Below are 22,134 nucleotides of genomic sequence, written 5' to 3' on the forward strand. Positions count from 1 at the left end.
ACACCAGACTGCTCAATCTTAGTTATTAATTTTGAATACTGTGCTTAGCTTGCAGAGTACAGACTTGATCTTGTGCAGGGAAAAATGGAATGAAAGCACGTACAAAAAAACGGAACAAGGTATTTATGCTTGCTTTAATGATTAAAAAAATATTTCTTTGCAAGAAAGAGACGAGAACAAATCCCCCTCCAAGCCCTCCATGCAGGGCCAGAGGAAAACAAACAATAACAGCCACCATTTTCACACTGAACTGATGACAGGTGTGTCAAGATAAGATGAGGTAAATGTTTTGAGGAAAGAATAAAAAAAGGCACAATTTACAATCAACCGTGCCAAATAAATTCACAATATTAATAATTATAACAAAATAATAATTACATCAACATAACGGCATTAGAAAAAATATGCAACAAAAAATACATACCGATTTTATAATACAAGGCAACACTTCCTAAGGTTATGTACATGTCAAAGCCTGAAGTCCCACACCCTTGTTTCTCTCAAGTTCGGGGTGTGTTAGGTTAGTTAACAGTTTATACATGGAGCAGGTATGCTGAAGGTGGCACAGCATATAACATCAAACCACCAACACCGTGGCAACGTCAGAGAAAGCTCCTATCTGACCACCAGACAGGAGACACACAGTTTGGAGGGGCCGATGCAGTCGTCGTGGCAGAAAGCCCCGCAGCCCTGGCACATGATCATGGCCTTGAGGCGGCACGAGCACTTGAGCGCCACTTCCTCAGCGGCGCTGTCGGCGAACGCCTGGATGCTGAGTGTGGCGCTCTGGCTAGCGCTGTGGCGCTGACGCAGCTGCAGGACGCCGTCAGCGATGCTCCTCGAGAAGCCGCTGCCGTCCACCACAGACACGTTGGCCGTGTAGCTAAAACCGGGCACCGCCACGCCGCCCTGCTTAGGCAGCTTTCCGTAGAGCTGGAAAGGGAGGGAGGGGGAAGATGAGTAATGAGCTTTGCTCTGCGCCTCCTTCTTAGCCATGCGGGCTAAGGACATCTCCATGTTCAGCAGTCCTTCCATAGCCCCTCCTCCAGTCAGGTAACCGTCCATAGAGTTCACTGCCTCCTTTTTGGTGACCACCACACCTGGCCCACCGCCTGCCATGGGGCCAGAGGGGGAGGTTTTGGCAAGAGTTTGGCAAGAGGGCCGGGAGGTGACCTCGCTCTTCACAGGCGAGAGCTGCTGTTGGTGTGGAGGGTGGGGTTTGGAAGGGTGCCAGTTGATCTTGACGGTGGGGACAACATCAGAGAGGCCGAGGTTGCTGTGCGGGGGCGATGGGGCATCCGGGGTGGTCCGCGGCTGAGTGAAGTTGTGGTGCCTCTCCGGAGACTCTCTGATGACGGCCGACTCCTGCGAGTTGCGTCTGGAGGAAGAGGACGAAGAAGAGAGGGATGTAATGACGGGCACGGCCCCGGGGGGCACGGCGCCAGCTGGCTGCTGGGAGAGATACTGCTGCATGGCTGTGGCCCGAGAGGAGGCCTCCTCCAGCAGGCAGGCCATGCGGGAGGGTACTGTGCCTGGGGGAGAGGACGCAAAGCTCCGGCCTGCTCCAGGAGAGCCTCCTCGGCCAGCAGGGGACTTCTGCTGGTTCTGAGAGGACAACTCGGGGACCAGCGACTCCATCGTACCAGACTCTGGTGGACCCCTGAAGCGAGTGCCTGGGATCCTGGTCTGCTGCTGCCGGCTGAGCTGGGACTGGGGGCCTGACTGAAGCCCCTCTGGCAGGCGGTTGATCTCCAGCTTGCTAGCCGAGTGCGTCTGCGGCAGGACTTTCTCCAGCGGGAGGCTGCCTTGGAGCAGCTGGGTGACCAGAGGGTTGTTGGCCTCCACTGTAGACACAGACCGGGCTGAACTAGGGAGCCTCTTGCAGCTAGCGGTGGGAGAGGGATTCAGCCCCAGCCTACAGTCCTCATCAGCCAAGCACCGGCTAGATGCTTTGTAGTCTTCCATGGGGTCTGTTTTGTGCCCCCTCTGGGCTTTGGGGTGTGGCGCAGCGATAGCTTGTTGGTCTGGGTGGGGAGTGCGTCCAGGATTCTGCTTTTGTCCCGGCTGCATGAGACTCTGGCTGGGCAGGCCGTTGGGGAAGCAGGGCTGGATGACCGTCTGGCTGTGGCCATGCTGGTTGGACACATGGGCCTGGATGACCGGCTGCTGGTTCTGCTGTGAAAGGGGACTGCAGATCACAGGCTGGCCATGGGCCTTCTGAGACAGCCTTTGGAGGTGCTGGATGTTGCCGTTGCACTGAGCGGGCAGGTGGTGGCGCCATGTGCTCAGGTGGGGCTCCTCCTCCTGGCTCTCGTTCTCACAGTCGGAGGCCGTCTCCGTGGAGTCGCTGTGATGCCCTGCGTCGTCCTCTCTGACTGAGGGTGGGAGACGAGGGAGGGAGGCTGTCTCTCTCTCCCTTCCCGGGGGCTCCGACTGCTGCCTTTCGCCCTGGATGCGGCCCTCTCTAGCTGGGGTGGGGGGGTTCTCCTGTGGACCCACGTGGTGGGAACCATGCTGGATGACACCCCCTCCTCCCCCTCCTCCCCCCCTGGCCTGCTCGGTGCCAGCCAGGGACCTGATCACATCCACTCCCTGGGCCCCGAACCTGGGCAGAGAATCTGGGATGGAGGTGGGTGCCAAGGGACCGCTTTGGGTCGTTGTCCTGTCACAGTCAGCCCCCTCGCTTTGCCCTTGGAGGTGGCTGGACACAGACTCCAGCAGCTCTGCCTTGTCTGAGAGTCCGTTGGTGGTGCCTTTGACTGGTGGTGGTGTTAGTGTAGCCTCTTCCTCCCCACTCAGCTCCCCCAGCCGCTCCTCCTGGGTGGGTAGGGGTGGAGTGGGGGTCTGCGGGGGCTCTGAAGAGGACAGGGAGGGGTTGGAGGAGGTAGACAGGGAGGGGGATGAGGCAGCTGTGTGGGGGGTGGGGGTAGAGGAGGGCTCTACATTGGACAGCTGTAGTTGTGTTCCAGGCGGATGAGAGCCCGCAGGCGATCCCTGCTCCTCCACACCTCCTGCTCCTCCTCCTCCTCCTCCTCCTCCTGGCTCGACGGGTCCTGGGTGCTCTCGAGTTCGTCTTCCACTGCTGCGATCCGGTATCCCAGAACCAGCCCTGCCCCCGCCGGGCCCTGGCCCGTCCCCAGTGGCTGCAACAGCAGCAGCGGCCTCGCGCTGGGCCCGGGCCTGCTGGGCGCGAGCTTTGATGTCCGCCAGGGTGCGCGCCCCCGTCCCCGTGCGCCGCAAGCCCTCGCCGGGGGGCACAATGCGGGGACAGATCTGGTAGGTTGGCGGCCCTTTGACCCAGGGCGGTTTGATTCTGGAGAGTTGAATCTGGAGGGACAGAGACAAGGAAAGCATGTCAAATAGGGAATTTACCGAGGCCATATACAGGACATTAGCATGCATTGCTTGGCTAATAATCTCACACCGAAACCCAGAGTCAATCTCTATTGATTTACCATCTTCAGAGAAAGAAGTTGGTCTTTGTCAAGTTGATTTGAAATGTTTTGTGGAGACAGAAATCACAAAATAATCAAACTTACTTTACAGATTGTGGACTCCAGGTCTTAGGAAATTGGGTGCCTGCCACTGCACCACTACAGTCACAATAAAGACTTACAATTACAAATGGTGACTTCATACCCGGATAGGTGGGACCTTGGGCTCCTCTGCTGTCGGCTGCGGCTTTTCCGTGTGGACCCCGTCGATTGTGGTACGAAAGGACTGACGATCTTCTATTCGCGGCCTCTTCTCGGGGAAGCTGGAGAAGGCCTGGGTCTCGTCTGGCCTCCTCTTCTGCTCCTTGGTCTGGGTGGAGGTGGCGGCAGTGGGGGTGGGGGCGGGGCTGGCTGCAGGGCTGCTCTCCTGGCTGCTGGTGGCCGTTCCCCCCGTGACCGAGGTGACCACAGAGGCCCCATCGTCCAGTGGATCGGCGGTGGCGGCGGCCGTGGAGGAGGAGGAAGAGGAAGAAGAGTCCAAGCCGGCGGTGAACGCCCCCTGCCTCTCGGAGGTCGAGGAGGGAGAGGAGGAAGGGGAGGAGGACGAGGAGGAGGAGGAGGACGAGGAGGAGGGAGAGGAGGTTGAGGCGATGGCAGGTGCAGGCTCTTCGGGGAGCAGGCGGGCAGTGACTTCAGGCTCGTCGGTGGCACTGACGGATGCAGGGCTGGGGCTGGGACTGGGGTTCGGGGTGGGCTCAGGCTCAGGCACGGTCACAGACAGGGGCGTGGGCACAGGGGAAGGGCAGGGCGTGGGCTCTAGGGAGGCAGACTGGGCCGGGGTCTCCAGTCCAGATTCGGCCTGTAGCACCACCTCTCCCTGCACCATGGTGGCCTCTGGGACGGGCGAGGGCGCAGAGACAGAGGCAACAGCGTCTAGAGTGAGTGTGCCCTCCGGCTGCTCGGGGGTCTGCATGGCGGGGGAGTTGGTCTTGCAGAGGGTGCGTCGCGCCCTGCGTCTCAAGTCTGCACGCGTTCGCCGTCTCATCCTGCCGTCCCGCCGCCGCCTGCCCACACCACGGCGCTTGGGCGTTCCTGCAGCCACAGATGCCACCTCACTCTCCAGGACGCTGGCGGCAGCATCGGCCTCTTCACTCATCGTCAACTTCAGAGACTCTTCCCGGGTCAGGCCAGACCTGCAGCCATAGATTACAACGTTAGTGCACAGAGTATATACCATTTATAAGACACTTTCACCCAATTGAAATAATTAAAGTAATTTTCTAAAATGGTGCACGGAATAAGAGCGAGCTTAAAAAATACCGATGTGACAGGGGGTGTTCAGGAGACTTACTTTTGACCGTGGTACTCCTCAAAGAACTTCTCCTTCCATGCCTCCACTTTCTTCTCTTTCTCCATCTCCTGGCGAAATCGCACCTGCATCTCGTGAGTGAACTCCCCTGAGTAGATCAAACAATATTGGACAAGATTAATCCACAGGTATCTGGCTATAGTGTTTTAAATAATACATGAATTTGTGTATTGACTGATTGTTTCCCCTGGTATTTACTAGGAAGCTATGTTGTAGTATCAATGGGCACTTTCTGGTACTGAATTCCCAAGAGAGTTACCTGCCACCCTAGACCCACTTTATTTGCATACCGCCCCAATACGTCCACAGACGATGCAATCGCCATCACACTGCCCTATCCCATCTGGACAAGAGGAATACCTATGTAAGAATGCTGTTCATTGACTACAGCTCAGCATTGAACACCCTAGTACCCTCCAAGTTCATCATTAAGCTTGAGGCACTGGGTCTGAACCCCACCCTGTACAATTGGATCCTGGACTTCCTGACGGGGCGCCCCCAGATGGTGAAGGTAGGAAACAACATCTCCACTTCACTGATCCTCAACACTGGGGCCCCACAAGGGTGTGTGCTCAGCCCCCTACTGCACTCCCTGTTCACCCATGACTGCATGGCCATGCACGCCTCCAACTCAATCGTCAAGTTTGCAGACGACAACAGTAGTAGGCTTGATCACAAACAACAACGAGACAGCCTATAGGGAGGAGGGGAGGATACTCGGAGTGTGGTGTCAGGGAAACAACCTCTCACTCAACGGCAACAAAACAAAGGAGATGATCGTGGACTTCAGGAAACAGCAAAAGGAGCGCCCCCCCTATCCACATCAACGGGACAGCAGTGGAGCATCTCAGGAGGCTGAAGAAATTTGGCTTGTCACCTAAAACCCTCAGACTTTTACAGATGCACAATTGAGAGCATCTTGTCGGGCTGTATCACCGCCTGGTACGGCAACTGCACCGCCCACAACCGTAAGGCTCTCCAGAGGGTGGTGCGGTCTGCACAACGCATCACCGGGGGCAAACTACCTGCCCTTCAGGACACCTACAGCATCTGTTGGCACAGGAAGGCCAAAAAGATCATCAAGGACAACAACCACCCGAGCCACTGCCTGTTCACCCCGCTACCATCCAGAAGGCGAGGTCAGTACAAGTGCATCAAAGCTGGGACCGAGAGACTGAAAAATAGCTTCTATCTCAAGGCCACCAGACTGTTAAATAGCCCTCACTAGCAAACAGAGAGGCTGCTGCTACATACAGACTTGAAATCATTGGCCACTTCAATAAATAGATCCCTAGTCACTTTAATAATCTTTACATATCTTGCATTACTCATCCCATATGTATATACTGTATTTTAAACCATCTATTGCATCTTGCCTATGCCGCTCGGTCATCCATATATTTATATGTATATATTCCATCCCTTTACTTAGATTTGTGTGTATTAGGTAGTAATTGTGGAATTGTTAGATTACTTGTTAGAGATTACTGCACTGTCGGAGCTAGAAGCACAAGCATTTTACTACACTCGCAATAACATCTGCTAACCATGTGTATGTGACCAATACATTTTGATTTGAGTTATTATTTTACACCGTGTTATTTCTGGAAATGTTCCTGGTCAAATAAATTGTTAGCCAATTAAACCCTGAAGGGAAGGCGTTCACTATATGTGTAGCCAGTCAATAACCCCCTCAATCACATTATCTATGTATATTATAACTAACTACAGGTAGGTACTAACCCTCAGCGAGCCTTTCCTTCCAGCTCTGGGAGGCGTGAGTGAAGAATTCATTGTTGAGAGCCGAGTTACTGAGGCGAGCCAGACCGTCAGGTCCCACCTAGAGAAGAGGGAAGACAGAACATACTGGGTTACATTCCAGACGTTGTTGAACAGAGAAATACCAAAAACAATATGGCACAGAAATTACGAGACATTATGGGCTGGAATAAAAGGCACGCTCCAATAGGGAATCTCCATTGAAAAAGCTTTTTATTCTAGGGAAAACTGTCCCTAACCGTTATAAATTATGAGTATAATGATCAATTCTGAGCGTGCGCACTCACCTGGCGGTCAACTTCAGGGAGGAGCTGCAGGAGTTGCTGTTGGTACTGGGCTGGGAAGGCAGAGAAGGTGCGCATGTTGATGAGGGCCCTGATGTTTGTGTTGACCAGGATGGAGCCAGGCGTCTCAAAGTCCACCTCCACCCCACCTCGGCTCCTCTTCATGGGCCCTGCAGACAAACACAACCCATAGGCCTGCACGGGTTAGCAAGTGGCTAATGCTATCCAACCCTGGGTTTAAACACATTCATTCAACCAACAGCAAGCACAGCGTGGCCATTCCATTGCCAGCCAGCACAACTCCAGTTAAGAGCCAGCAGCAGCACAGTAGGTGTTTAGCTTAGCAGCCAACACAACCACAACAGCTGTCAGTCAGTGAGCGGTTAAGTAAGTCCTGGCCGGATGGCTAGTGTTGGGATAGCTAGCCGACCCTGGCATTCAGTTAGCAACCTGCAAAGCACTGCCTGTTAGCATTAGCGACCAATGCAATCCTGACAATGTTAGAGACCAGTGTACCATTAGTTAGCTACCAAATCACCCTGTCCACGTTTGGTGCTTATTTGTAGACGGCTGACCTGCGCAACGTCTATATAAATCTAATAGTTCTACAGATAGTGTACTATATCCAGACTATGATGTTTGGCCTTTTCCTTTGAGATAGCTAAATTCAAGTCATAAGATATAGATTTGTCAAGTTGTTTACAGTTCAGGTTCCATCAGGCATATCTCTCTGCCAAAGGTGTCCTGAACAATGATGGGAGAGAAAAAAAACACTTCACAGCTGAACCCTCCCCCCTCCCCACTGAATTGGACTAAATAAAAATGGGACAGTCAATGAAGTGAGAAAGATATTTTGTTGAATTCAACCACAGTCCAACAGACTACGCTTCCACAAATGGGTTGGGTTGCTAATTGTTTAGGGTTTGATAATTGGGTAGACTGAGGGGGAGAGAGGGGTTTGGCGTTTTCGTGGTTACTGAGGGGGATGTTGGTTGGGGGTGATTATATCCGGGTCTAACCCCTGTACCTGAGTGGTGGCCACGAGTGCTCTTGAAGTGCTGGGGGCGTTTCCAGCTAGCCAGTTCAGGGCGGGCACGGAGCGTGGGGCCTGGACCCCCCCTAGAGCCTTCCCTGCGCCTCCCCGCTGCTCCTGAGGGGGAGAGGTGGGGAGGAGGGGGAGCCTGGTGAGACACTCCCATCACGTGTGTAAGGGGGGGGGGGGGGACTTACAAGCGGGGGTGGGCGGGTCAGGCAGACAATCCAAAAGGGGGGACAGCAGAGCCAATAGCACGGGTGGGATGGGGGGTTGGGAGGGGTGAGCAGCACATAAAGCAAGAGGAGCAGTTACCCAGGCCCACAAACACAAGAGAGGAGGGTGGGGGGTAGGGTGCAGCAGACATCTGAGAAAGTGCTCACCTCACCCTCTCTCATACAGAGCAAATCAGGTTTACTGGGCAGCTAAACGTAAGGCAGAAGGGAAGGACTGATATTCCAGGTACACACAGAAAGAAGGAGGGAGGACAGATATTGGAAATTGCACTCAGACAGTGAGGGCAAGGGAAGGTTATTCTGCACGCAGAGACTGACAGAACCACAAGAGGGGAGGATTTTCTGGGGAACCTCAGAATGAGAGAAATACTCTGGGTGTGCACATGAGGAGCACAGTCAAACATGAGCAGCTCACTAGGGTTGGGCGATGTCTGGAATGACACATCGTCCCATCGTCCTGTCCAAACATCGTTGATCTACGATTTGATCGCACATTATTTTGCGCACGGAGGAGAGAACGCAATATTAAGGACACATTCTGAGGCCTAGTTATTTTATCTAGTCTAGGCTGCTGAATGATTTTCAAATTGGTAGGGCTATGATTCTCTTGTACATAAAAATACACAGATATCAGTTATATTAGCCTACCTTTAAAAAAAGTATATTATAAACTGGGTGGGTCGATCCCTGAATGCTGATTGGCTGACAGCCGTGGTATATCAGACCGTATACTACATGGATGACAAAACATATATTTTTACTGCTCTAATTACGTTGGTAACCAGTTTATAATAGCAATAAGGCACCTTGGGGGTTTGTGATATATGGCCAATATACAGCGGCTACGGGTTGTGTCCAGGCACTCATGCATAACAGCCCTTAGCCGTGGTATATTGACCATATACCACACCTCAGGCCTTGTTACTTAATTATAGCTATCAAGTGTAGTTTCTTCCATAGGGATACTTTCCGACAGTAAAAAAAAAAAAAGAAAAAAAAAAAGTGACAGGATTTCAATAGTATAGCTTAAGCTAAATCCCGGGAAAAAACGATGGTGACTTGGTGGGAAAGAAAAGCATGTCGACACCAAGTTGGAAGTTCTTCGGTTTCAGGCCAAATGATAAAGGTGAGCCAGCAGACCTGACGAAGTCACTTGCAGCATATGCAAAAAGATTATTAGGGCAAAAGACTGACAGACCACAAACCTGTGTTCTGAGTTCACTAGAAAAGGTAAACATTGCCAGAAACCTTTAGGTAGGCTTGAGACATGGTAAAAAACAACTAGACCTAATGGTTCTTCATTTAATTTAAAAAAATGTAGCCTATATTCAAATCCAGATGCATCTTATTCAAAAAACAGAATATTTCTGCTTTTTTTTTGTTGTATTTTGTTAAGGCTACTTTGATTTATTTTTTAACATGTAGGTCTATATTTAGGATTTGTACAGGTAAAAGGCATATCCTAATAGGCCTATTAGTTTAAAAACGTAAGCCATGTTCATTCAAGTGTTATAAAGAATGTTATAGGAAAGATGAGCTGAGGTCCACACTCCAGTCGGTGGTAATGCACCTTAAAGTTGGTTGCCAATCGACAAAAGTCCACAGAAGAAGACAACTACTGCTACTGAAGGCGAAGAGATTACTAGAAACAAACTATGTTTCCCCTTTTCTCAGTGGATTAATTGTTGGTGAAGAGAACATACAATTTTGTGAAACTCAAAATTCTACAAAGACCCAGGGGGAAAAAAGGACCTTATGCATTTCAGGTAAAATAACAAACCAATGTTTATATCCCAGGACAAATGAGCTAGCAACAGCAAGCTAGCTAAATGTTCATGAATGTTTCGACCTGTCTCCAAATTAACATAGTTGATTCAGAGTTCCTTTTGATATTTCAACCTGCGTGTCTGGATCACATCTGGTGTGGATGTACAAAATCAACATGCGCGCAATGGCGCACACCCGATCTAGACAGGATGTTAGGCCCCATCTGACATTATGCGCTGCTTTGGTGCTCTCCGCTCTTTCTACAATTTGCATTGTTCTCTTGCAATATGTTAATAGTCTAACTACCACATATGTATTGAACATTTATGCTATGGCAAATAGGGAATGGGCCATTTGGCAGGTCACCCTGCTGTGTGCTCACTGCGCTGCGCTCTTGTCCACCGCCAGACTACAATTCAAACCATCATTTGTGACATCAAGAACAACGATGGCTGTCAAACATCGTTGATAGTCGATCCAATTGTAAAATCGCTCAACACTAGAGCACACAGGTCATCTTTTGGTGGTGCTGTGGTGACATTTGTCAACACGGCACCTGCAGGAACACCAGCCATTTCTACACTCTTCCCATAGATTGTACTAATGAGAAAACAGTTTGAAGGCCATTCAGACGGGTGTTTGTTAAACCCCAAGTTTGATGAGGAACTTGAAGAGCTCAGAGGTTACTGTCTAAGAATGCTGCTGCAACAGTAAATAGGCAACATATAAATGACAAGACTGGTAAAAGGAGCAGAGGCCAATGCTGGGTGAGAAATGGTCCAAGACCACCGTAGGAATATGACTCAAAAGGTGTTGGTGTGTAATGCTACCACAATTTGCTGCCCAGGAAGTGTGTGTGTGGGCACAGAGAGATGGAGTTAGGGTAGCAAAGGGACTAGTAGAGAGCAGTGCTAACCTGATGGGACGTGGTCACCATTGACCTTGAGTGGAGTGAGGACCACGCGCGGCATCATCACAGCCTTCTTCCTCTGTCTGCCCGACTGCAGCAAAGGAGAGCAGGGGACATGGTGAGAGGTAATAGAATGCTAAGACTGATGTTATCACTAAGTCAGAGATAAAGGGGATCTTCAATACGCAATTATTTCTTATACATCATATCCAAACCTCTTCAGAGAGGGTGGGGGGGTAAAGCATACCTGTCTGGATCGGCTTAGTCGGGTCTGTGCCTGGGCCTCGGAGCGCACCTGTCCAGAGACTCCAGACCTACTCAGCCTGGTCTGGGGCTCTGTGGAGCAGGACGCACTGGACGAGCTCTCATCTACTGATGCTGTGGTGGTGGTGGTGGTGGGGGCAGAGAAGGGTATGGTCAGATATCAAAATTGTTACTCTTTACTGGGTTCCAACTGGCATAGTTGATGACAAATGGTCCATGGATCACATACACTGACTAGAAGGCTTTTCACACTGCACATGTTTCGGTTTCCGTTATCACAATTGGTGATGGTGCGTTTATCATCTAGAATTTTTCAGCCATGCATTCAGCGACTCGCATAAACAGCAGCTCCCATACAAATAAACAATAAATGCTTCTCTTTAATAAAAAAAAGCACACAAACAAACACACAGATCTAGGCCAGGGATGGCAGTGTCATGTGTGCCTGTAACCATGGCAACAAACACATGCTTGGGGGGTGGGGGGGGGGACCTGTCTCTGATTTCCAGTTTTTGTTCAAAAAGCACTCTCGTGGGCATGCTCCTTCCGCCTTTATCACAATACATATTCCGGTGTTGTTTCGAAAGCACCTTTGAACCGACCAGTCACAGTAATTAAATAGCACTTGATTTTTGTGCTTAATAAAAAGACCAGGGATGTAGTGGTAAAAACAAAATGGTGGATAAACAGTAAACGGTGGTTGAGAAAATGGGCAGTGAGTCAGGTTGCACGTTGTAACCAAACTTGTAAAACGGTCCATAACTCCAATGTGTTACTTTCGGTTCTTCTGTCAAATGTGTCTCATGTCGTATACTGACAGAGGATAAAGTCCGTCTAGTAATTTGCCTGAAAAAGATGAGTAATGAATAGCAAATCAGATATCAGAACCTCATAGTGGAATAGTTGACCTATTTACCTAGTCAGCTTGTTGTTGTGCGTGCCATAAGCAGTCAATGATGCACAACATTGGTTAATGCAATCGTGGGGAAAACACATTTGAAAGAAGTTTTGATGGCCTTTGTTTATAAAAAAATAGGGAATCCCAGCTTTCGATCGCTACCACAACTCCTAAAAATTAGCGCAAACGGCACAGTTTTAAAACGGAGTACATCAGCATGGTTAGGTGTGCTAGCGCTCCTCAATTCACAGCGGGTGCATAGGGGAAACTGGGGCTAAATGTAACACTGGACAATTCTAACAGACACCTACATTATATTCACTGTGTTTATGGGGACATTAAAGTCATCAATAAGTTGCTAACTAGTAACAAGATCATGTTAAGAGTTTGGGATCCAGCTAATGATTAGCCCAATGGGGTATGCATATATGCAATCCTGTGCTTCAGCCTATTTATTTAGCCATTATGCTGCATCGGTTGGGCTACAGCTGATAATGCTTATTGGATTATGTATAGGCTATGGTAAAAGTAAGCCCTAAAACAAAATCTGGTATTGTGACAGCACTAGAGGCAAGTAATGTAAACTCTAACACTAATTTACAGTAGATGTAAAAAAAAATATATATATATAAAAAAAAAATAATAATAAAAAAGGGAATAAAAAAGGAATTTGTGTACATTAACCCTCCACTACATTATATCTGATGATAAAAGCATGTGGTGATCATGACCATACACACCGTCATTCTCTCCGCTGGCCGCAATCGTTTCCATGGAGTCACAGCTCTCTTGCTCCCCCCCTTCCGTTGGCCCTGCTGTTGCAGTGGAAGCGGTAGCCTGTGTAGTGGTGTCCGCTGTCTCCGCCTCTGTCGAACTCTTGGTCCACTGCAGAGCGTTCTTCTGCAGAGGGAGAGTCAGAAAAGTGACTCCTATCAGAAACGTGTGTGCATGTGCATTCTAGGTAGAGGTTTGTATGACGTTTATAAGGGGTAGGGATAAGAGTTGTGTGTGCGCATGTTCAAGAGATTTGGTGAATGGAGTGGGCTTGTTCTATACCTTTAAAGTGAACAGACTCATCCTGCCAGGAAGCTTGAAGAAGATGCTGTTCTTTACTCGGTCCCCCCTCACCTGGGAGTGCAGCATGGTCACCAGACAGGCCAGAGGGGCCGTGCCACTTATGGATAGAAAAGAGCGGAGGAGATGAGTGTGAGAAGCAGCACAAGTGTGAGAGACAGACAAAAAAAATTGAACTTGCAAGGTAATACTATGGTATGCAAAGAGACAGCGCAACAAAAAAAATTATAATAATAATATTTTCCCTTTGTTATTGTGCCATCTCACCTTCTGTTTTTGTGGAACACATTGTGTATCCGACCGGGTAGAGATCATGGGGGAATGGTGAAAAATGAAAAAGTGAGTTAGACTAATTTGACATAAAACGAGCGATATTATCCTTGTAAATACGTTACATATTACAGTAGAGATGTGCGTTAATTAAAAAGGTGTGGGTGTGTGGTTGTTTACCTCATTTCCTTGAGTCCCTTGGTCTGGATAACATGCAGGATCTGCTTGGGCGTCATGGGGGCATCAGAGAAGTTCTCTAGAACCTGAAAAATACATTACAATAAATAATGAACATGTTAGAGCACACACAGAACATTTAAGAGTTGGGCCTAATCATAGCTCTCGAAAAAGGTGGTTAGGTTAGCTTCGCTCACGATTGGCTGCGTGTGAACTAGGACTGACCATTTATTCGACTGGTCGATTGTTTAGTAGATAGGCTGTTGGTCGACCGAGATTTCTTTAGCCGAGCAGTAGTAAAAATATTTCGCAAATAACGTTGTATAAGACACCTGTCTGAGTGGACTGAACCATTGTGGAGGCCGTGGGGATGGCACAGTCCATCACTCTAAGACATGTTACTGAAATTGTACACTACCATTCAGAAGTTGGGTCACTAAGAAATGTGCTTGTTTTTGAAAAGAAAAGCCAATTTTTTGTCCATTAAAATAAACAATTTATCAGAGATACAGTGTAGACATTGTTAATGTTGCATTTGTGGGTTAGAGTGTCTAGTTTGAGAAACAGATGCCTCACAAGTCCTCAACTGGCAGCTTCATTAAATAGTACCTGCAAAACACCAGTCTCAACGTCAACAGTGAAGAGGCGACTCCGGGGTGCTGGCCTTCTAGGCAGCGTTGCAAAGAAAAAGCCATCTCTCAGACCGGCCAATAAAAAGAAAAGATTAAGACGGGCAAAAGAACAGACACTGGACAGAGGAAGATTGGAAAAAAGTGTTATGGACAGACTAATCTAAGTTTGAGGTGTTCGGATCACAAAGAAGAACATTCGTGAGACGCAGAAAAAATGAAAAGATGCTTGCCGCCATCTTTATGTAATACATGTACCACTAGCCACTTTAAACTATGCCACTTTATGTTTACATACCCTACAGTACTCATCTCATATGTATATACCGTACTCTATACCATCTACTGCATCTTGCCATGCCGTTCTGTACCACCACTCATTCATATATCTTTATGTACATATTCTTTATCCCTTTACACTTGTGTGTGTGTATACGGTAGTAGTTGTGGAATTGTTAGGTTAGACTACTTGTTGGTTATTACTGCATTGTCGGAACTAGAAGCACAAGCATTTCGCTACACTCGCATTAACATCTGCTAACCATGTGTATGTGACTAATAAAATTTGATTTGATCTGTCTGGAGGCAATGTGATGGTCTGGGGTGCTTTGGTGGTGGTAAAGTGGGAGATATGTACAGGGTAAAATGGATCTATCACTCCATTTTGCTACACCATGGCATACTCTGTGGACGGCACTTAATTGGAGCCAATTTCCTCCTACAACAGGACAATGACCCAAAGCACAGCTTCAAACTATTTAGGGAAGAAGCAGTCAGCTGGTATTCTGTCTATAACGGAGTGGCCAGCACAGTCACCGGATCTCAACCCTATTGAGCTGTTGTGGGAGCAGCTTGACCATATGGTACATAAGTGCCCATCAAGCCAATCCAACTTGTGGGAGGTGCTTCAGGAAGCATGGGGTGAAATCTCTCCAGATTACCTTAACAAATTGACAACTAGACTGCCAAAGGTCTGCAAGGCAGTAATTGCTGAGTAAAGGATCTGAATACTTATGTAGTTTATCACATTCTCTGCATTCATTTTGCAGTCACATGTGTTACGGTGTTCAGAGTTTGTTATAACCAATTTATTGATGTGATTATGATATGCTATAGGTCAGGCCCTATTGGTCACGTGCATGCAATGCATACATGTGTCTCTTAAAGAGATATGGAGAAAGGGTTGAGGAAATCGGGAATGTTTTTCCTAAACAAATTATGGATTTTGCTAACAGAACTTTTCGGTCATAAATGGCTGTAATTATGTTGCATCTTCAGCAACACAGACAGCGTGATACACTGTTGATATTCTGTGGTGGTTGCTGCAGCAGGGACGAGAGAGAGCCAACGGGTGCTAGGCACAGTTGCTTGCTGTCTTACTTTTCTTACTTTTCTATTTACATTTTCTTTTACACAGCACGTCTGAGTCCGGCCCAACACAATCAAATCAATTGCGGTCGGACTTCCTCTAGTCATGTGTGTCTTAACTATTTCAAACACTGAGCTTGTCTGATGCTTTAAACGCACTGCTAGTTGATTTGACTAAGACACCGGATGTATCTATATATGGAAAGATGCGCATATAAAAATGTTGACCAATCGATTGGTCGAAAGAACAGACAACTATCGGTTGACCAAGGTAAAAAATAAATTAAAAGGTCGGGGACAGCCTCGCTTGCGAAACGGTTTTCGAAACTGATATATGCTGATATTCCCCTTATCTTTCATATCAGCAAGAAAGAAACTTTCAAATAAAAAGATACACTTACTGTAGCTGATTAGCACGGATCCATATGCTGTGTGCGCCTCCAGTTGACGAACTACACTTCCTCTCCATTTACGCTGACACACAGGTGTTCAGAGCATGCTAGATAGCCAATTAGCACAGGTGTCCGTCTACATCTTCCTTAATAAACAAGCACTGCAACATGGAGATATGGCTGTGTGGAAACACTAACCTCATAAAAAGGTATGTTGTAATTTTACCTTTATTAAATTACTTCTCGATGTTGAAAGACACGGTTTTGGAAACATAAGGAACGTAACGCAAGCTTTGTGTTTTAACGTTCAGAATGAGCATCAGGGCTCTAAACAAAACTCCCCCGGCCAGAAGATACTATCTTCAATAGGTGCTATAGGTAGTTAGGAGAAAGCTAACCCATTCATAGAGGCTAACTATAAATCTGTACCATACATCCAAAAAGTGAATACAGAAGCTTCAGAAATATCGGGTGCAAACGAGAAACAAAACGTGAACTCCATACCTCAAGAATGGAAGACTCAGAAAGGCAGTGCCTAAAACTTTAAAAAGCATGTATTAAAATGCTTAAAACACCCGAGTTAACCACTCAAGCTTTGTCAGCAGAAAGTGGAAATTGAAGCAATACGCTAAGACAGAAATAGTACACAACACAATAAACCCACAACTAGGTCCATCACTCTAGGTGAACCAATTCATATCTATCAGGCGATGTAGCTTAATATTTTTTCTAAAGTGACATCACTATATAAACCACAGGTTACTGGGCTAACAGCCATCTCCACTCACTTAAAAATACAGTGAATTATTGATTAATTGCAATGCTGAAGATGAAAAGACGAGAGACAGATAGGTGCTTGGGATTGTGAGATCGATCCAGCGCCTCTCCGCGTGTCACCATGACAGGATGCATGAGAAGGAACAATACATAATACAGACTGGGTAGTAGAGCGCTGCTTCAAATGAACCCAAGGACATACAAGCAGGAAATGGAACGGAGAGGAAGGGTATTTTGGTCAGGGAGAGACAAGCAGACAAAGCCTCCAAGCACTTCACCAACCACGCATGCACCCTAAAGATGCAGATCCCAATAGAGAAACAGTATGCTCCATGATTAGGTGAGTCATTGGTGAATAACAGAATGCTATGACATGTGGCAATCACTGTAACATTTCTCTTGTCCTTGTCCCAGAAGAAAATGTAAAAATAGAAAACAGTCCCTGAGGAACCAGATGGTCAATAAGATAGAGAACCCTGATAGGTCTGCAATCTGTGGAGAAATAAAAGAACCTGCTCAGTTATATATATATATTTGGAACTGGTAAAGTGTGTGTCCCTATCTTGTTGAAGATACAACCACGTGTCCACTGCCCATTCCCATCTATCTGAATGTGTGAGCGTGCAATGTATTTCTGTGTTTCCAGCCTCTGTTTGTCTTGTGACACTAATTGGTCAGTCATTTCTGTATGCCTCAGTGAATGACAAAAGTCCTTAATTTGAACATGCTTATTTTACACACAAACCTAGCATGGCATAGCACAAGTTTCAGAACACACTGGACTCCTGTTATTAGTCTCAGCCTATACATATTGTTTATGCTCCCAAAAGCTACACATTCTCCACAAGGATGGGCAGTGACACATGGGCCGTAGCTTATAAATATGCATTCTCCGCACAGTCAAAACCAAAAATGGCACAGAGCTTTGTAGCACTTCCATGGCGTGCAGGGATGCAGATAGGCACAGAACAGTAAAATAGGGTCTGGCAACTGAACAGAGCCACATTCTAAAATGCAGGCCTGTGCATCTAAGGAACTTCCACACCCATATTAAGGAAGGAGAAATGAGCTGAAGTTGAGCTATAACGCATCTGCAGTATGCATGTACAATATAAAACATGGTAGGATTTATAGCATTGTGAACTGAATAAAATTAAATGCGTCATTAACTGCATCCAGTTCAAGATCCTCAAGAAGCACCAATGATACTGATATGAAATTCTATTTGTCACATGCGCCAAATAAAACAGGTGTAGACCTTAGTGAAATGCTTGCTTACAAGCCCTTAACCAACAATGCAGTTTCAAGAAAATCCCTAAAAAAGTAAGCGATAAGAATAACAAATAATTAAAGGGCAGCAGTAAATAACAATAGCGGGGCTATATACAGGGTGTACTGGTGTACAGAGTCAATGGGTCAATGTACGAGGGGCACCGATGTTGAGGTAATTATGTACATGTAGGTAGAGTTATTAAAGTGACTATGCATAGATAATAACAGAGACTAGCAGCAGCGTTCTGGGGGGGGGGGGGGGGGCTATGCAAATAGTCTGGGAAGTCTTATGGCTTGGGGATATAAGCTGTTTAGAAGCCTCTTGGACCTAGATTTGGCGCCGGTCAGGATGCTCTCGATGGTGCAGCTGTAAAACACTGAAGATCTGAGGACCCATGCCAAATCATTTCAGTCTCCCGAGGGGGAATAGGTTTTGTCGTGCCCTCTTCACAACTGTCTTGGTGTGCTTGGACCATTAGTTTGTTGGTGATGTGGACACCAAGGAATTTGAAGCTCTCAACCTGCTCCACTACAGCCCGCCGATGAGAATGGGGGAGTGCTCGGTCCTCCCTTTCCTGTAGTCAAAAACCATCAGGTCTCCAGGTCTCTGACCTCCACCCTATAAGCGGTCTCACTGTTGTTGTGATCAGGCCTACTGTTGTTTCATCAGCAAATGTAATGATGGTGTTGGAGTCGTGCCTGGCCGTGCAGTCATGGGTGAACAGGAAGTACAGGAGGGGACAAAGCACGCACCCCTGAGGGGCCCGTGTTGAGGATCAGTGTGGCGGATGTGTTGTCAGGAAGTCCAGGATCCAGTTGCAGAGGGAGGTGTTTAGTCCCAGGGTCCTTAGCTTAATGATGAGCTTTGAGGGCACTATGGTGTTCAACACTGAGCTGTAGTCAATGAATAGCATTCTCACATAGGTGTTCCTTTTGTCCAGGTGGGAATGGGCAGTGTGGATCTGTTGGTGCGGTATGCAAATTGAAGTGGGTCTAGGGTTTCTGGGATTGATGTGAGTCATGACCAGCCTTTCAATGCATTTCATGGGTACAGACGTGAGTGCTACAGGTTGGTAGTCATTTAGGCAGGTTACCTTAGTGTTCTTGGGCACAGGGACTATGGTGGTCTGCTTGAAACATGTAGGTATTACAGACTCAGACAGGGAGAAGTTGAAAATGTCAGTGAAGACATTTGGTTAGCGCATGCTCGGAGTACACGTCCTGGTAATCCGTCTGGCCCAGCGGCCTTGTGAATGTTGACCTGTTTAAAGGTCTTACTCACATCGGCTGCGGAGAGCGTGATCACAGTCTTCCGGAACAGCTGATGCTCTCACACATGTTTCTGTGTTACTTGCCTCGAAGTGAGCTAAGTTATTTAGCTCGTGTGGTAGGCTCGTGTCACTGGGCAGCTCTCTGCAATGCAACGCAGCCTCGTCTGGCAGTCACAGAAGAGTGGACTGCCTCCCATTGAAATTAATGGACTTTTGCCAGATGCAGACTGTTTATAGCAGTAAATGTGCACTGTGTTAGGGCTCTGCATAACTAATGTAGGGCCTGATCATGCTGCTCAGCATAAAGTCAATTCTGAGTGGCATGACATGAACAACCTCATGACATTAACAGTCATGTATCCCTTCTCTCTCTCTCTCTCTCTCTCTCTCTCTCTCTCTCTCTCTCTCTCTCTCTCTCTCTCTCTCTCTCTCTCTCTCTCTCTCTCTCTCTCTCTCTCTCTCTCTCTCTCTCTCTCTCTCTCTCTCTCTCTCTCTCCCTCAATATAAATTAATTTTATTTGCCTCATTTAGTAGACCTGGATATTTAGACCCCTCTACAAAGCACAGAGAATAGTGTGTATTGTAGCAGATGAAACCATGACCGAAAAATTAATGACAAATCTAGAATTTTAAATGGTTAAGTACGAGTTAAGGTTAGGTAAGGACGTCCCAAACAGCACTAACCATAGAAAAAACCTGTGTCTGTGGTGCATTTCCACACATTATTTACCCGTGTTTACCCAAAAGGCTCAGACTTTTCTGTTTCCATCTATGGTCCAGCACCTGCGTCTCATTGGTCCATGGCTCTTGTAGATCTGACTGAACTTGAACACATTCTCACAACTGTTTTGATTATGCGGAGGTTGTTGCTGCTCTTCACATATCCTCACTGTTAGCCCTAGCTAGGGATATAATTTCCCTGGTATAACATACGGGTGTATACACTAGTGTAACATTGGTGTTACAGTAGAAAAGCAGCATTGAGGATTTGCAGTACACAAAAACACAGACATGATTTGTATACCATTACAGTAGCCTACAAGCTACTTCTTATCTGGCTTATTTATCAACATGGCTACATAAAAACATTTGCACGCATGCACCCGGTTAGCTATCCAAAACTATGGTGATGGCTACATAAAGACGGCTTTATCCATCTTTATATGGTTGTAGCTAGCTGCCACCTAGCTACCTAACATTAACTAAACTGGGGGTGGAAACGTTAACGTTATACAGCCCTGACCCTTGTTGACTCCAGCCACAGAGGGGCCTGGCTAAATGTGTTAAAATACGAACAGCTAACGTTAGTGTAATTAACGTCAGCTGGGAAACAGTTTTGGTGGTTAACTAGGAAATATATATGTAGTTACATGTTCAATAGATGGTGGTAGTCTGGCTAACGTTAACTTGCTAATACAGTGAGTTATGCTAGCTAGCAAACAAAGGGTCAAACGGGAAGGCAGACGTACCCCTTAACGTTAGCCAGCTAGCTATGCGCCTGTCAACAATGAGGGTTCGTTTAGCCACAGCCACACGCGGAATGGCAAATCAAGATAATAAAAAACGGTATTTCGTTATTAGGGGCTCAATGCATGTATTTATTCCATTGTTAACATGTTGGCAATTTAATGTTGGAGTACTCCCTGCCAGCTAGCGTTAGCGGGCTGCGTGCAGTGCCAACCAGACATACCAGACTCGGGAACAATCTTTGTTCGGTTGCCGACAGTTGTTCGTCTACCCTGTCTCACAGGGGCTGTCAGTACATTACAAAATTACAACTAATAATTAGTAGTATATTACCATGCGAGCCGCCTCAGCCCACGTGCGTTCCTTCTTTCTCTTCTGTTTGTCCTTCATTTCCTCCCTCTAGTAGCTAGCTATCCTCTCTCAGTTGCTCCTCCAGCAGCAGTTGCGATAGCTTCAATGGGTCAGGAAACCCCGAACTAGCAAGCTACGTTAGCTGAGCGGTTTCTCTCCGTTTCACTAACTTAGCCTTCCCACCACGCAGTTGCTCGTTTTCTCGTTCGTCCTGTGCTCGGTAGGCACGTCCCTTGTTGAGCTAATTCATTTATATAAACTATTGTTGTTCTACTCTATTGCACTGTAACGCGACAGAAGGCTAATGAGAAGCTATCTAGTAAAAACGTACGGGGAGCGCAGTAACGAGCGAACCCTAGCAGCTACGAGCGCCTCTCGTCTGTTGAAGCTACATCTGCTGCAGGAAAACCTCACTTTGGAATGCAAGGCGGAGAGAACACAACAACGAGGTCAAGGGTCAAACACACTGCAGGAACGCAACACAAAACAACTCTCCCCACCCCCTCTCTATCTAGCCACTCTGCTACAAACCAACGCCAGTGGGAAGGAAATGACGGAGGACAAGGCATTGTGGCTCTACTATCTGCAAAATGAGCCACAATGGCGTCAACATGTAACCTGCTAGAGATCTACCTGAATAAAAAATATGGAAGAATCTAAAATCAGATACCACGTTTCGATAAACAATAACGTAAATTCCAAAATTGTACTCATAGGCTACTCTTTAACTACTCAAATACGGGAACATAATGCTGCAGTGTTTACAACAAATGCGTTCTGATACCAAACTGATTATAGTCTATAATACATAGAGTACTAATAATTATGATTGTCCGTGTCCCAAAACGAAGTCACACAGAGAACATCCACATTAAAACACTTATATTCACCTTAATAAAATAGATATAACCTGTATTTTCAACAGCCTGATCCTGACACATTGTTTTGTAAACTGAGGGATGGGGCTAAGGAAATGTCACCACATTTGTAGATGGAACTATGAATGCAAACCTGGACAGAGAGTTTGTGAGATTGACATGGTGATATAGTTGGAAGCTATACGTTATAGAATAAAATTACAAAAACTTGAACAGTAGACTATGCAAACTTAC

At 47.1% G+C, this 22,134-nt stretch overlaps 1 protein-coding gene across 3 annotated transcripts; it reads right to left on the minus strand.

The window, feature by feature from the left end:
* Positions 1 to 115: 115 nt before the first annotated feature.
* On the minus strand, positions 116 to 21,605 carry LOC139556990 (polycomb group protein ASXL1-like). Of its 3 annotated transcripts, none has more exons than XM_071371227.1 (12): positions 21,005 to 21,605; positions 13,499 to 13,581; positions 13,031 to 13,151; positions 12,715 to 12,874; positions 11,060 to 11,190; positions 10,819 to 10,903; positions 7,894 to 8,016; positions 6,870 to 7,036; positions 6,547 to 6,643; positions 4,786 to 4,891; positions 3,640 to 4,627; positions 116 to 3,327 (listed from the first exon to the last, which is right to left on the minus strand). In XM_071371227.1, exons 1-12 carry the CDS (start codon positions 21,059 to 21,061, stop codon positions 616 to 618), a joined length of 4,830 nt encoding a protein of 1,609 aa, XP_071227328.1. In that variant the 5' UTR covers positions 21,062 to 21,605; the 3' UTR covers positions 116 to 615. The 3 variants fall into 3 exon arrangements, with proteins under 3 accessions (XP_071227328.1, XP_071227329.1, XP_071227330.1); XM_071371228.1 differs by lacking the exon at positions 21,005 to 21,605 and adding an exon at positions 14,105 to 18,157; XM_071371229.1 differs by lacking the exon at positions 7,894 to 8,016 and having other exon boundaries at positions 21,005 to 21,603.
* Positions 21,606 to 22,134: the final 529 nt, after the last annotated feature.

The sequence above is a fragment of the Salvelinus alpinus genome, chromosome 28 (genome assembly GCF_045679555.1).
Source record: "Salvelinus alpinus chromosome 28, SLU_Salpinus.1, whole genome shotgun sequence".
NCBI lineage: Eukaryota > Metazoa > Chordata > Actinopteri > Salmoniformes > Salmonidae > Salvelinus > Salvelinus alpinus.